The sequence below is a fragment of the Panthera tigris genome, chromosome A1 (assembly GCF_018350195.1).
Source record: "Panthera tigris isolate Pti1 chromosome A1, P.tigris_Pti1_mat1.1, whole genome shotgun sequence".
Classification (NCBI taxonomy): Eukaryota; Metazoa; Chordata; class Mammalia; order Carnivora; family Felidae; genus Panthera; species Panthera tigris.
Window position 1 is genome coordinate 44,171,770 of NC_056660.1, and position 15,766 is coordinate 44,187,535.

At 34.9% G+C, this 15,766-nt stretch overlaps 1 protein-coding gene across 2 annotated transcripts in view; it reads right to left on the bottom strand.

The window, feature by feature from the left end:
• KLHL1 (kelch like family member 1) overlaps positions 1–15,766 on the bottom strand; it is a 355,150-nt gene that overhangs the window by 39,713 nt on the left and 299,671 nt on the right. For both annotated transcript variants that reach the window (XM_042957768.1, XM_042957762.1), the window contains one exon: positions 3,968–4,130. In XM_042957768.1, coding sequence (XP_042813702.1) covers positions 3,968–4,130 — 163 coding nt within the window. The remainder of the gene's footprint in view (positions 1–3,967; positions 4,131–15,766) is intronic.

A 15,766-nucleotide genomic window follows, 5' to 3' on the forward strand; every position in this document is an offset into this window, starting at 1 on the left:
CAAATTGATGAATAAAAAAACAAGAGGAGAAAACACACATAGCTTCTGTATATGTACATGTTTGATTAAAAATAAATACAGGAGCACGTGGGTGGCTCAGTCTGTTAAGCGTCTGACTTCAGCTCAGGTCATGATCTCACGGTTTGTGGGTTCAAGCCCCACCTTAAGCTCTGCTGAGAGCTTGGAGCCTGAAGGCTGCTTCGGATTCTGTGCCGTCTCTCTCTGTGCTCTCGCTGCCCCTCTCCCACCATCAAAAATGAATAAACTTAAAAAAAAATTAAGAACAATAATGAAACAGACAAAAGCTAAGGCAAAATGAAATTAATAAATATGCTAGCACATAAAAATATCAAATAGGGAGGAAAATAACAATACAAAAGGAAGTTTTATAACAATACAAAATGGAATATTATTAATAGTCTAGAATTATAAACAAAATAGGCCTGCATTCCACTTTAAAATATCAGTAAAATAAAAATTTAAAAAAATTTTTAACGTTTATTTATTATTGAGAGACGGACACAGAGCATGAGCAGGGGAGGGGCAAGAGACAGAGACACAGAGCATGAGCAGGGGAGGGGCCTAGAGATGGAGAGACACAGGATCTGAAGCAGGCTCCAGGCTCTGAGCTGTCAGCACAGAGCCTGATGTGGGGCTTGAACCCACGAACCGTGAGATCATTACCTGAACCGGAGTCGGATGCTTAACCAACTGAGCCACCCAGGCGCCACAGTAAAATAAAAATTTTAAAGGGAATATATATAACCATGTACAGATACTTTCTACGACTATTTCTTTCCCTTGCTCAAGAAACTTCTGATGTTTATAGCAAGTTATAGCAGATAAATTGTAGAAAGCTTCTCAATGCATGTTGTGATTATTATTATTTAAGATATCATAATGGAAAATGTTCTGAAATGGTTTTTCAAAAGCTATGTGGACTACATATAGATGCAAAATCATAGTTAGAATATGGAATGCAACAAAATATCAAAGGAATAATGAAACATCAATTAGTTGGTTTTATTTTATGTATGTAATGATCATTACAGTTAGAGTATTTATATAAACTACCACATGAATAGGTCAAAAAAGAAAAAAGATACCATTTTTAATAGATTCTTGGAAATAATTTAATAAAACATGAAACCAATGCTGTTTTTTTAGGATAAAATATCCACTAAACAAACTGCAGACAATAACTTGCCCTTAACATCATGCAGTACATATATCTCAAAGAATAACTAACATCATACACAGATTATGAAACCTTAAAGTCTTTCCAATTAGAGGACACAGACAAGGACACTTGGTCTCATTACTATTTATGCATTATTTTAAAAGTAAAAGCAATACAGTAAAAATGAAATAAATGTAAATATTAAGAAAGAAGGGATAAAGTTTCATTATTAGTTTACTATATGTTTATTTTCCTAAAAAATCAGTTATTATAAAATAAAAGACTAATAGAACTAACATGCATTTAGTAAGATGGCTATTATATATATATATATATATATATAAACTATTTTCTCTAGTGTACTGTAAGTGTATAATTATTAATATATATGAATAAATATAATAAAAATGCACAAAAGTATAAATAAATGCGAACAGACCTCAAAATAAGATATGAAGGCCATGCCAAAATTAAAAACCACCAAAATGTATAGAGGTTGATTTTAAGAGATGAAAGCGGGTCCATATTCTCAAATGAAAAGATTTCAAATGTAAATACCTGTGATATTTGTTTCCAGGCAAAATCCTCAAGGGATTTTCAAATCTATGACACTAACAATGTCGTTTTCTGCCTAAAATAAACTTAAGTGAAACCTGAAAAAGCCTAAGCCAGAGGAAATAATAAACAAAAATAGGTTGATACAAATACACAAACATGAAATTTGTGTGCCAAAACATATACAATTAAAAGAATAAATGGACACAATGTTGATGCCAGTGGAAAATATTGCTATATATTCCATAAGAGTAGAAATATAGAAATATACTTGGTCAAATAGAATAAGGAATACACACAACTTTAATCTTGCTACTATAAAAATTTACATTTTAACAAAATATTTTTCAATTTCCTTTTAGGTGGTAACAAATGGTAACAAAATGTTGATCAGGATGCACTGAAAAAGGTATTTTTCATGTAATGCTGTTCAGAAAATTTTTGGTAAATCTTACGAAGGAAAGGTTTAAATTATATTTATTTTAGTCCTGAAAATAACTCAGTCCCGATTCCCCTGAAATCCACTTTGCAGAAATTCTTCCTAAGGAAATACTCAGTAATTTGCCCAAAAAGATTACATCTAACAGTGTGCAATGCAGCTTTATTGATAATATCAAAATTTGGGAAATATTTTAGATATATATTATGTTAAATGTAAATATTTTAGATATATTTAGATACTTTAGATACTAATCAGAGACTAACTAGTTACTTACACTTCGGGACTTTTTTTCTTTTTTTCTTGCAGACAGTGGACTACTGCATAGCCATTAAAATTTGAATTTGCAAGTCTTTAATTCCATGGAAATGTTTATTTACAATTTAGACGACAAAATCAGCTTCTTTAACAACATGGTATAATAATAACTTTCTAAATATATATATATATATATATATATATATATATATTTAGAAAAAAATTAGGTTGTCAAAGGTGATTGAAAGTGTCTCAATTGGATAAGGCAATTTATTTAACATTTACTCAATAGACATACTGAATGTGGATTATGCCCATTCATAACAATGAATGATGTAGACAGATCTCAACATCGACTGAGCATATGTTAGTGAAAAGAGATGGAAAACAATAATGTATGTAATTTCAAGAACAGTAAGCAAATTGTTTGAGGTAGTGTGCAGGGTGGTCTATTTTAAGAGGGTAGATAGGAAGTACCTCCATGGGGACAAATTTTGAGATGGCATCTGAACAATAAGAAGGATCTGGGCACATTAGGACTGGTAGGAACATCATCTTGGACAAACAAAACAGCAAATTCAAAGGGACTGAGAGGTAGAGCTTGCCATATTTGAGGCACAGATACAAGGGCAATTTGGCTGATGTAAAGAGAGAAAAAAAAGTAGAGTACACCAGGAGAAGATCCAGTGGGTACCTTTAGGTGAAGATAGGCACTGTATACACTTTGCAAAGAGAAGGCCTTGAAGAGGAATGGTATATGCTTCATATTTGTAAAAGGATTGCTCTGGCTGATTTAGAAAATGGACTGTAGGAGAAAGAGAGGTAGGGAAACCAGATTGAAAGCTTTTGCCGTTGTCCAGGCCCGAGTTGTTATTAACTTTGTTTAGGGCAGGAATTCTCATGGGAGTGAGAGGGAGCCTATTTTGTCATCCCCATAGGATATCAGGCAATGTCTGAAGACTCTTTGGTTGTCACACTGGGATGAAGGTGGAGCTGACATCTAGTGGACAGAAACCCAGAATTCTGCCGAGCACACTCAGGCACAAGACAGAGCCTCAGCTCCAGTAAAGGATTATTTGGCCCCAAATTTCAACAGTATTGAGGTTGAGAATTCCTGATTTAGGCGAATAGGTTGGAAATAGTACAAAGTGGACAGACTACTATAATCATGCAAAGAATATATACGAAGCCCCAAACTTTTAATAGCATTTTGAAAGCTTCTCAGACAATTTTACCAGTAAGTATATAAATATCCAGATTTTTAGTGGAAATAATTCTTATGAATTATACTTCATACTGCTTTTAACCAGCAATTAATGTGAAGGAGTTTGGGTTTCTGTTTCATATGGAGAGACAACCAGAAAAATATGCAGTCTTAATTTTTCAATTATCCATGAAGACAAAATTAAAGGAAAAAAACATGACAATCGTAAAATCTATAAAAAGATTTTTATTGGATTAGCTTACTAAAAGTTATTTTAAGAAGAATATTTACTAAAAATATTTTCCAGATGAAAAAAGAAAAATCTACTCACTTGCCATTCAAAGCCGCTACACCAACTGTGCTTCGGGCAATGGACATACTGGCTACAAATGTCCATTGCTGACTCTGGGGGTCCCACCTCTCCACTGTATTCAGATAGCTCCAGCCATCATGGCCTCCCACAGCATAAATAGGGCCTTCAAGAACTGTTACACCTAAAACATGGGGGAAATGAAAACTGAATGAATGTGCTTCACAGTGAGATTTAAAAAATCAGGTTAACAGTACAAATTGTGATGCAATTCAAAATAGGCTCTAGCTGTTACACAAATGCAATGGGGTAGAAACTATTTACTATTAATTGTATCATTTTATTAAAGTGAAAACAATTAGAACCAAAATAAGTATGATCTAGGTGCTTTATAGAAAAAAATTAATTTGCTTATTTATATCTCTATGAAAAAGCAAATTCTAAAAATCAGAGATGATACACCATGTGCCTCTACTTCTGAAAAACATTTCTATACTGCGGTTTAAAGTAGTTTGTTACTTTAAATGATGCTACATTAAGCAACACAATAGTATCAATTTGAAATTCAGGGTAGGGTTTTCTGTGTTTTGGCTTTTTGGTAACTTCATAATAAAGTTATCTAAAACTTATAAAATATGAAGCATTTCATGTCACAAGCCGAAATCACTAAACACAAGCAATCAAAACAAAGTAATAGTGAGTCATGGATGAAAGGAGAGATAGATAATAGATAGATAGATGATAGATGATAGATAGATGATAGACAGATACTCCTATATACTGCTTTTCCAGTATATTCTTTTCTTCATAGATGAATTTTATTAAATTCTAGCAATTGCTAAATATTTATATATCATGTTAATATTGGCTGAAATGATTTCATTGTATAAAGAGCAATTCTGATGAATTTTTTCTTCAAAATTCAAAGCCTGATTGTCAAGGACTCTGAAGAATCCGTGATTTTACCCTACTTGCCAGCTGACAAGTTAGACTGCCATAAATATACAGATATTGGTAGAAGACACGGGAGTTGTGTGTCAAAGGGGAAAGGTAATTCATTACTTATAACAACAGTAATAGAGTATCACCTTTTATTGTTTGTCTTTCACTTGTTCTTCAAGCCCTGGTTCCAATAGGGTGACCCAAAGAGGATGACCAACATGACCTTAACTTTGCCTTCAGCTTGACCAAAATTTAGAAAGGATTCTTCTTGCTTTGAGGGCCCTGACCTCATTTTCCTTAGAGCACTTATTTTAGAAAACATGTAATTGCACATTATTTCTCTCTGCACAAGATTTCTCTCTGCACAAGATTTCTAGATGGAAATCTTTTGAAATGCCTCCTACTTGTGTTACAACTCAGGACTTCTTTCTCAAGGACCTGAGAACTATTTCTTTGAAATGTAATCATCAAGAAAGATATTGAGAGCCTATCTTCAGTTGACACCTTGCTTCAAGTTGTAAAACTACTTCTTGTTGTGAAGACAGAAAATTTACCTTACCTTTGGGTACGGCCAATTAGCAAATACACTTTGCCTATAATCCCTTATACCTGCCTGAGCTCTTAAAAACGCTCCTGGCTTTGTTTTGGTGAGGTTGAGTCCAGCCAAAATTCTGGGCTTTCTTCCCTGTTACAATAGTCCCTTGCATGTTAAATTTGTCTAATGAATGTTTTTGCAGTTCAGTTGGAACTTGAACATGCAGTGGATTGTATTACAAGAAAGGAAATGGATTTACCATGAGCACTAAACCTATGTGCTTATTACTACAGAAGGAGACATTATCTTCATGCTTTTAAAGCATGCCTGCCTTTCACTTTGGAGAGAGGAATTATCCTCTCTTCTAAGACTTTCCATTATATTAACATCCTTTTGGGGGGGTCAGTGCCTTGCTCCAAAGTTATGCAGAAATTTGAGAGACACATGGAGAATTTTCTTTCAATAGGAACCTGAAAATAAAACAACCCCTTGTTTGCTCATTCATTCACTCATTCATTTGAAAGTCTGTTGTGTGTTAGAAATTGTTCTTATCACCAAAGACACAGTGCCAAGAACAGAGGTGAACAAGGCCAACAAAGTCCCTGCCCTCGATGAGCTGAGCTCATATTTATTAGGCAATAAATATGTAACTAAAATGGAATAAGTACATGATTCACAGTAAGCAAGCCCTTCACACATATTATACGATTATAATTTAATAAAGAAAAAAGTAACTGATTAGAATATCAAATTACTGTCATACATATCTCCAACTTAGGGATCCTATTTTACACACACTAGTAAGTAGATATGCATATGGAGGACAGGGTTCTAATGCAATGACTGCCAAAACCAAAGGACATAAGCTTTATATGTTGATCTTTTCTTGGGGCAGCTCAAAGTAAGTGGGATCAGAAAGGATGAATAAATGTTAAGTTTGGGGCAATTTCCAAAGGAGATGAATATATCCTATGGAATTTTACAAGAGCATGTACAATCATTCCCATGTCTCCATAATGATTAAATATACGGAGATAAATGTTAAACATCAATGAAGTTTTTAAGGAGATATCCATCAGAAAGGGCCAGATCATTAGCATGAATCTAATGAATTTACATTTTATTCTAAGAGCAAAGGGAAATCACTGAAGTGTTTATCAATGAGGGATTTTATCACCATAATATTTATTTTGATTTTGTTGTAGTAAATGGGTTGGAGTCAGTTTAGGAGGCAGTAGAGAGATGGTTAGGAGGAAATTATAGTTATCCAAAAAGGATAAGATAGCATCTTGCATTAGTAGGTTAAAGAGTAAATAGAGAAAAGTGGAAATATTTGAACTTTATTCTGATACTGGAGGTTTGTTGCTAGAACATGCTAATGGATTGGATCTGGGGTATATGAATATGTTTCAACGATAGGTGAATTGACTGAAAAGTTTGAAAACTACATGTTGAAGATATCATGTCTGAGGGAACTATTAGACATCTAAGTGGAGCATTCAAAAAGGCTGTTTAATATACTTGTCATAAGTTCAAGTTAATGTTGGAGCTATATGTATAAATTTGGACTCCTCAGCAATGACATGGAGTTTGAAGGCATTGAATCAGATAAGGGCAGTTAAGAAAAGAGTAGTAAGAGAGAAGGTAACAGAGACCAAAATCTAGCCATGAGTGGCTTCAAAATCAATTACAACAAAAGAGAACAAAAGAGCCAGAGAAGAAATGGCCAGATAGGTGGAAGGAAAAGCAGAAGCTTTTGGTATCTGAAAACTAAGAGTGGAGAGTATTTCTAGGGGGATGGAGTAATCATACACTTGCATATTTCTGACCAAGTACAAATTTCTATTGGATTTGGAAAGAGGGAGGTTATTGTTCACTTTCAAAATAGGTTCTGGACCATCACATTACAAGTTTTAATACAATCTGATAACTACTTAGTCAAATATATACCCTACAAAAATCATTGATCTGTGACTTGCTTTTTTAACTGTTTGAGATTATTTGACTTTTTGTACATGTTTCAGTCCTATAGTGTAACATATATAAAATGCCACAGATTTATGGACTCTGAATGCCTTATGATGTGATTTGCATAACTTTTGCAGCTGTGATAATTCCTTTGCACAAGGGTCTCATTAAGTAGAGTTAGTAAGTGGACTAGAATGATTTCAAAATTGGAATGATACATTTAATTTTTTCCTTATGTTTACCAAAAATATCTTACAGATGCAGTAATGCAAGGTTAAGAGTGTAAAAATATTTTTCTGTGCTTTGTTCAGTAACTACATTAAACCTGCACTAAAAAAATAATAATTTAATGGAAACATTTTTGTATGTCTCAAGCTTAGTAACTGCATGATTACTTCTGATAAAGAATTTTAAAATGTCTTTCGATGTTTTATGTTACCAAAATGTAGTTTTTCAGAACACATAATTATTTATATATCTTAAACTGTTGGTCTTGCACATATTATCCCCCTTATGATTTCCTCTGTAAAATATTTATTAGAATTTTTTGTATAATTTTCCTTCAAGACTGTTCAATGAAAGAAGCAAACCCTCCCTAAGTTTCAGATAAAGTAGCACAAACTGAAGCTGAGCATTTTCTATATGGGTTACAGAGAATAAATGTATTCACTGGCAATTTAGGCCTTTGAACATGGGAAGTAATCAGTGGGGCATGGTCCATCTGGATAGGTCACTCCCCAAAATATTTCACTTAAAGCAAAATTTACTCCCACTTACATAATGTACCTCAAAATATTTATTTTACTATTTCTGTATCAATACAACCAGATAATTTTTTTCCTGAAAAAAATTATTGCTCTTCTCTAACCTTGTTATTATTATCCATTTAAAATATTGCTAAATTTATTCTAAGCTCTAAAATTTTCCAAATTAAAGAGATTATGTTTTAATTAAAAATTGTGACAACACAAAGCCAGTTCTTAATATTGCTCTATTGTTTGCATTTTTGCCATTAATTACATAATTTGAAAAGCATTAGCCTGCAAAAAATGAGATCTTCTTTTGTTTAGGTACAGAACATTTTTTTTTAATGTTTTGTTTTGAAAGAGACAAGCCTGAGTGGGGGAGGGGCAGAAGAGAGGGAGACAAAGAATTCGAAGCAAGCTGCAGGCTCTGTGCTGGCCTGATGCAGGGCTCGAACCCAAGAACCCTGATATTATGACCTGAGCCGAAGTCAGATGCTTAAATGACTGAGCCACCCTGGCACCCCGAGAACACTTATTTTCAAATGAATAACAATACATTTAGTTTCTTTTGACCTAATAACTATGTCAAATAAATTACTACAATATAACTAATTATTACCTTTTGGAAGTCTCAAAATACATTTAAATTACTAGGGGTTTCAATATGTATATTGCCTGGAATATAGACATGAATTTATTACTAATCTTTTCTAAACTGTTTTCAAAAATAACCATCAAGGATACAGTAGCACCTAGTAAGTACTCATAACTAATGATTAGGGTGATTTAAATCCAGTGTTATCAAATAGTTTTACTTTAGAAGCAATGAATCAATAAATAAGATTCATAAAATTAATACCTCACAGTTGTGCTGTGCAAAGAATTAAACAAAGATAACTTACATAATTGGGAATGGAAAAATATATAAGTAAAATTATATACATTTTATCTACATTACGTTATAACATTTTCCCAATGATATTAAATTTATATGCATGTACATATGTATATATGTGTGCGTATATATGCATGTTTGTATATGTATATATAAATATAGCTTTGTGAGTATCTATATATGCTTATAATATATAATATATTAATATATATATAATTATTATGTAAAATACTAATATATAGAGAGAAACAGAGAGACAGAGTACGAGTGGGAGAGGGGCAGACAGAGAGGGAGACACAGAATCCAGAGCAGGCTCTAGGCTCTGAGCTGTTAGCACAGAGCCCAAAGCAGGGCTTGAACCTTTGAGATCATGACCTGAGCCGAAGTTGGATGCTTAACCAACTGTAACCGACTGCGCCACCCAGGTGCCCTAATATATATATAATTTTAAAGTTTATATATTTTTGAGAGAGAGAGAGAAAGCACATATGTTAGTGGGGGAGGGACAGAGGGAGAGAGAGACAGAGAGTGAGAGACACACAGAGAGAGAGAGAGAGAGAGAGAGAGAGAATCCCAAGCAGGCTCCAAGCTCAGAGCAGGTCTGGACTCAAGACTTAGTCCCACAATCCTAGGATCATGACCTGAACATAAGTCAAGAGTTGGACACTTAACCGACTGAGCCAATCAGTATATATATATATATATATATATATATATATATATGATAATAGGCAGAGCAAAATGTACTGTGTTGCACAGAGATATTTTTTATGCAATCCTACAAAATCATGTTGGCTTAAGATAAATTTTTACTTTTGCTTAATCTTCAAACAGAGGATAAACACACTTTGTATTGGTGTATTGTATCCCATTCTTTCCTTAATTGTGATTGTCATTGTCAATTTTGACTACCCAGTGAAATCACCTGGGAACCTTTGAAAAAATGCTAATGTCTGAATTACAAAGATTCTGATCTAATTGGACTGAGATGATGTCTAAACACAGAGATGCTTCAAAGTTCTCTAGGGTGAGAAATAAATGTTTATTTATTTTGAGAGAAAGAGAGATCGTAAGCAGGGAAGGGGCAGAGAGAGAGGGAGACACAGATCTGAAGCAGTCTCCAGGCTCTGAGCTGTCAGCACAGAGCCTGATGTGGGGTTCAAAGCCATGAACCATGAGATCATGACCTGAGCCAAAGTCGGATGCTTGACTGAGCCACCCAGGCGCCCCTCTAGGGTGAGAACTTTTAACTGAATCCTTAGCTGATTCCTCAGTCAAGATTGAGAATGACTACTGCAGTAGAAAATGATATTAGTAACAGAACCATTAGGCAGAAGGTTTCTGACCAGTAATCTGCTTACCTCACAAGTCAGTAACATCTATCATTCATGGTGTGTGTGCGTGTGTAGATGTATGGAATCAAGGTTGTCATTGAAGATTAATAGTCAGCTAACATCCAATTTTACTACTATACAATTTCCCTTTCTTGGATTCATTCATCATCCATCCAGTTTTCCAATAATTATGGTATAACCTCTACCAGTTCATTTCCCCATTAAGTGTACAGTGGGGTGAAGAGGGGCAGGGCATATACATCAGTGAAGTTCACTGATAGGTGAAAATTTAGTACCTGTCCACAGGATGAAAGGAATGTTTTTTCTCCAAAGTGAAAAAGTGTTGACTAAGCTAAAACCTGGAAAATATTAGGATTCCCTTGGGGGTTGAGGAATTCCAGGCAGAAGGAACATTGGTATAAGGGCCTTGGTGGTAGGCAGAAGCAGAGTATGTCTGAGGAGCTGCAAGAGGGCCAGTGTGGCAGTAAACCCTGAGAGTTAAGGGACAAGCAGTATGGCATGCAGTAAGCCTGAAGAGTTAAAGTACCACTCAGTGTGGGGCTTTATATATGAACAAGAATTCTTTTTTTTTTCTAATCCTAAGAGCAATGTGAAACTGTTGAAAATTTTAAAGCAGAGAAATGACGCAATTGCATTTATTTCTCAAATATTGTCATGCTAGATGTGGTGTGGAGAAATGAGAATTGATGAGTCCATACCAACAGTGTATGTAAGAGATGGTAGTGTCTTCTGTTGATGTGGTAAAAGTTCATATAAAGAAACTTGAAAGACTCAGGAAATGTTTTCAAATGAAGATGTATTTATTGGATCCTTTCCCTAATATCCCTCCTTCATCCATTCCATCAACACGTTCTGTGTATTAAAAAAAAAATACATCCTTGCCATGTGATTTGAAATGTTACTTAATCTCTTGTACCTCACTCTTCTGATTTGTACAATGGAGCTAGTTATGGTGCCTAACCCACAGGGTTGCTTCAAGGATTGAAAGAAATGCACTTAGAAAAGCATATGGCACATATTTAACATTGTGCAAGTATTCAGCATGATTAAGACCATGATAGTAATTTATCAAAACCCTAAGTCTTCTCATCAAATTTCAGTCTATTGTATCACTGTAGGGATATGGGAGAGACTTCTGAAGGGGCCAGTTAAAGATTTAATACACTCCACTGTGCCACATTGTCTCCATTTCTGAGGGCTCCATTTATGTTTGCTCCCTGTAGGCAATTTAAAATATTGATCAAAAACCTTTCACAAAAAAAAGACCTTCTCTAAATACTTTACTAAATATGTTTCCTCAGGATGATTGTGGGTAATACTTAGTCATTGTTTAAAATAGGAATATTGTAGGGGCACCTGGGTGGCTCAGTTGGTTAAGCAACTGACTTTGGCTCAGGTCATGATCTCACGGTTCGTGGGTTTGAGCCCTGCATTGGTCTCCGTGCTGACAGCTCAGAGCCTGGAGCCTGCTTTGGATTCTGTGTCTCCCTCTCTCTCTGCCCCTCCCCCACTTGTGCTCTGTCTCTGTCTCTCTCTCTCTCTCTCTCTCAAAAATAAATAAAGTGTAAAAAAATAAAAATAAATAAATAAAATAGGAATACTGTATACATCTAAACAAAAATAAATAATCACAATATATTTTGAAGTGCTATTCTTCCAAATGCCAGCTTTCCTTGTAGCTATGCATTGTTGGCTTTTAAGGCAAAAATTACATTGAGGTAACACAGAAAAGTGTTATAGAGGCTGTGGGTTATAATTGGGTGATTAGAGGAGACATCACAGAAGATGAGGCAAGAGAACTGTGGTTTACAGCTTGGCTGTAATTTTCACAAACACAGATGCAAGACATTATAAGTGAAGGAAAACACTTGAGCGTAACACAGAAGTACGAATCAGGCTACAAATAGCTAGAGTGACTACTTACTTTAATCAGTGGTTATGCCAACCATAAAAATGTGCCTGCCTATAATTGACTACTATTTTTCTGTATCCGCCATGGAATTTGCACCAAGGCCACACTTCTTACCAACGACTCTCAGACAGTGACTGTGCACGGTGATGGTGCTAATGCAGGCCCACTCCTTTAGCACAGGGGATCCCTGCAGATTTGCCTCTAGGATTCCCTCTGGAGTTGGCCAAACTGCTTTAGGAACTGGGTTGGAGTCTGACGCTCTTTCTACCCAATCCCAATCCTCTTTCCTCCCCTTTTGCCTTCGCAGAAGTTAGGTCAAACACGAAGTTCTGAAATCTGTTTCACTCTCTTGAATCTTTCAAGGCTGTTTCAAACCTCTTGAACAGCGAATCCTGCCTTGGCATCTGCTGTTTAGTGAACCCAAACTAATATTATTGTTAAAAGAAAAAAGGTTGTAAATAAAGTTGAAAAAAATGTGGGGAGGGGAGCAGGTGGGATATAAAAGGCACTTTAAGAAGTACAGATTTTATGTGAGACTCTGAGGAACGTTTTTAAGCAAGAGTGTTGGTATCATTAGAGCTGTTATTCTAATTAGATTCATCTGACCTCAGTCTTTATATCATTGTAGAGAATATGTGGAGAGACAAGTGATAATGCCATTAAAAAAATCCCTTCTCCTAGGGGCGCCTGGGGGGCTCAGTTGGTTAAGCGTCCAACTTCAGCACTCAGCTCAGGCCATGATCTCACAGCTCATGGGTTCTAGCCCCACGGCGGGCTCTGTGCTGACAGCTCAGAGCCTGGAGCCTGCTTCAGATTCTGTGTCTCCCCCTCTCTCTCTGCCCCTCCCCTGCTCATGCTCTGTCTCTCTCAAAAAAAAAAACAACCTTTTATCTAGATGAATGTAAAGAAAAGGTCAATGTGTAAGTATGCCCATTGGGATAAAACTGGAGAGATGGGATGTGTGCCATTTATTATTCAATATGACATGTAGATCAAGATTCAGTAATTCAGCAAAAATGAATAATTGTTGACATTTTTCACGAAGGAAATTGAGAATTTAAGAGATCCTACTGGCAAAGACATATTAAATTCAGTTGGTTTGATGTTAAAATCTGAGCAATTGTCCTATTCAAATTGTTCTCTACTGCATTACTGCTGGAGTCTACTGAAACACACACTTTCTGTGTATGACAATATCAACTTCTTAAGATTCTAGGCTCACTTTCTTTAATGACATAGAAATACTTGAAAATAAATGTTCTTCTATGATACCCTTTAGCTGCTCTCCTCTAAGGAACAACAGGATGATTAAAAAATAAATGACACTCAATATAATTTTTAGGACAACCAATTTCTCCCAGAGTTGTAGTAATTGTTCTCAAAGATACATAATTACACACAGTATGTTAGTAATGGACATAAAAACAAATATATGTAATCCAAATTACATAAAATTCCGATACACTTTTTTCCTAATTTGTTTATAATTCAACAGGGGACAGGGACATTTCCAGGCTTAAGATATGGGCTAAACCTAACACCTGCCTGATTACGTGTTAATACCTAACACATATCTGAAGTTCGAAATATTTTGACAAATGAATGAATGCACAAATTTGGTGTCCTATGAAAATTTCCATTATTCTCTATTTTCTGAATGTTAATATCTTGTCTTCCCAAATGGATTGTAAACTCTGTTTTAACAGAGTCTGTGTTTTATACACTACTCCCCAAGGCCCCTTAATATAACACTGCCACTATGCACCAACAGCCTCTCCTACTTCCAGTCTTGTATTCTTCACAGTGCCCCTGAAAAATCATGTTAACACAAACACGGTTAGGCATCTTCTTGCTAATACACTTGTACAGACTCTGGTGTTGCACAGTGATTCTATAACCTGGCCTCATTCCACCTGCCCATGTTTAATTTCATTGCATTTCCAAATCCCTTAACATTTGACGTATTATCATGACCCATATGTTCCCTGAACTTTAACATTCTGTACCTCAGCTAGTCGGACTAAATTTTGTTCTTTTCAGATCTAACGCAAATAGAAAGCTTTCTGCAAATTTTCATTCTTTTAGTAAGATTTTGTCCCATCCTTTACCATCACTCTGCTAAACTTTTTTTATGTGAATCCTCATTCTGAAATGTAATATGTATACTAAATATTTTATAAATATGTAGTATCCAGATTCCTTATCAAATAACCATTCATTATATGCATTGCCTATTTTATATTCTATTATTATATTTTTAAATATGATGGATGCCAATTAATAAAGATATTGTTTATCTTTTCTATAGTTGTATTGATTTAAAAAGTAATTTAAAAGAACAGCACTGTGGAAGTAGTTAATTTCCTAAAGCATCTAATGCAATTCATTCATTAGGATTATTTTGTCTTACCTTTATGTATAGCCTATTGATTATACTTTATTGATTATATTTCAATAACTGCTAAATTAGATAGAATTGGGGAAATACTCTGCTTTCATGCTAAATGAAAATGAAGCAGGTGGGTAGTGGAAAGATCATACATTTTGAAGATTGTGTTAAGACTATTCATTTATTAACTGTGATTTTGTGAAAACCCCTTAACCTCTTTGATTCTCATTTTGTCAATCTTTAAATTAGGGATATGAGCTCTTCTCCTTGGATTGTTCTAAGGAATAATTTACATTATTATTTTTTTAAATCTCATAATATGTGGCAAATATTTCAGAGCTGGGTTATTATTTTTGTATTTTGTACCTGTGCTTTAAATGTTGAGTCTATTGTCAAAGTAATATTCCTGGTTGAGAATATCAATTTCCAGGGGATTGTAGGTACAATATGAAACTATTTAAAAAAAGTGAAATATTTCACCAATGCTAGTCTAGATATATTTATACATAAGTCAAGCCTTATTTGGAAGTTAATTTCACAGTATGCATTGAAATTAAAGGGAAGTGTTTTGGGACCATGTTTACTTGAACAAAATTCTCTTCCTCTTTACTTCCAATTCCAAGTTTTTGCTTCTGGGAGGTACACTGGTGATGAGATTTTTAGGCTACTGGGTAGAAGAAGCAAGACTATGAGATTGTTAGGCTTCCATGACATAGCCTGGGTAAGTTTCTCAGAGACACAATAGAATCCAGTAGTAAGAATAATCAAAAAGCAATTCCAGCAAAAAAAAATTTTCATCATAGACATTTTTCCCCAAAGAGAGAGCTGACATTTCAAGTGACTTTGTGGATTTCTTTGGCTTTGGCTTCCCGGGAAGCCAAAAATTATGTAGAACAGACGGCTTCAGTCTTTTGAAGTTGGGACAGTACAGAGAATCTACAGAACATGGAACCTCTGTCTGTCCAGAAACCACAACAGAGGACTGATGGTTTCATTGCTTCTTCATAACAGACTCAATGGAGCATGAGTCCATGGTACCTTTTTTACCATCTGTCAGAATTCCATCAAATAGGGTACT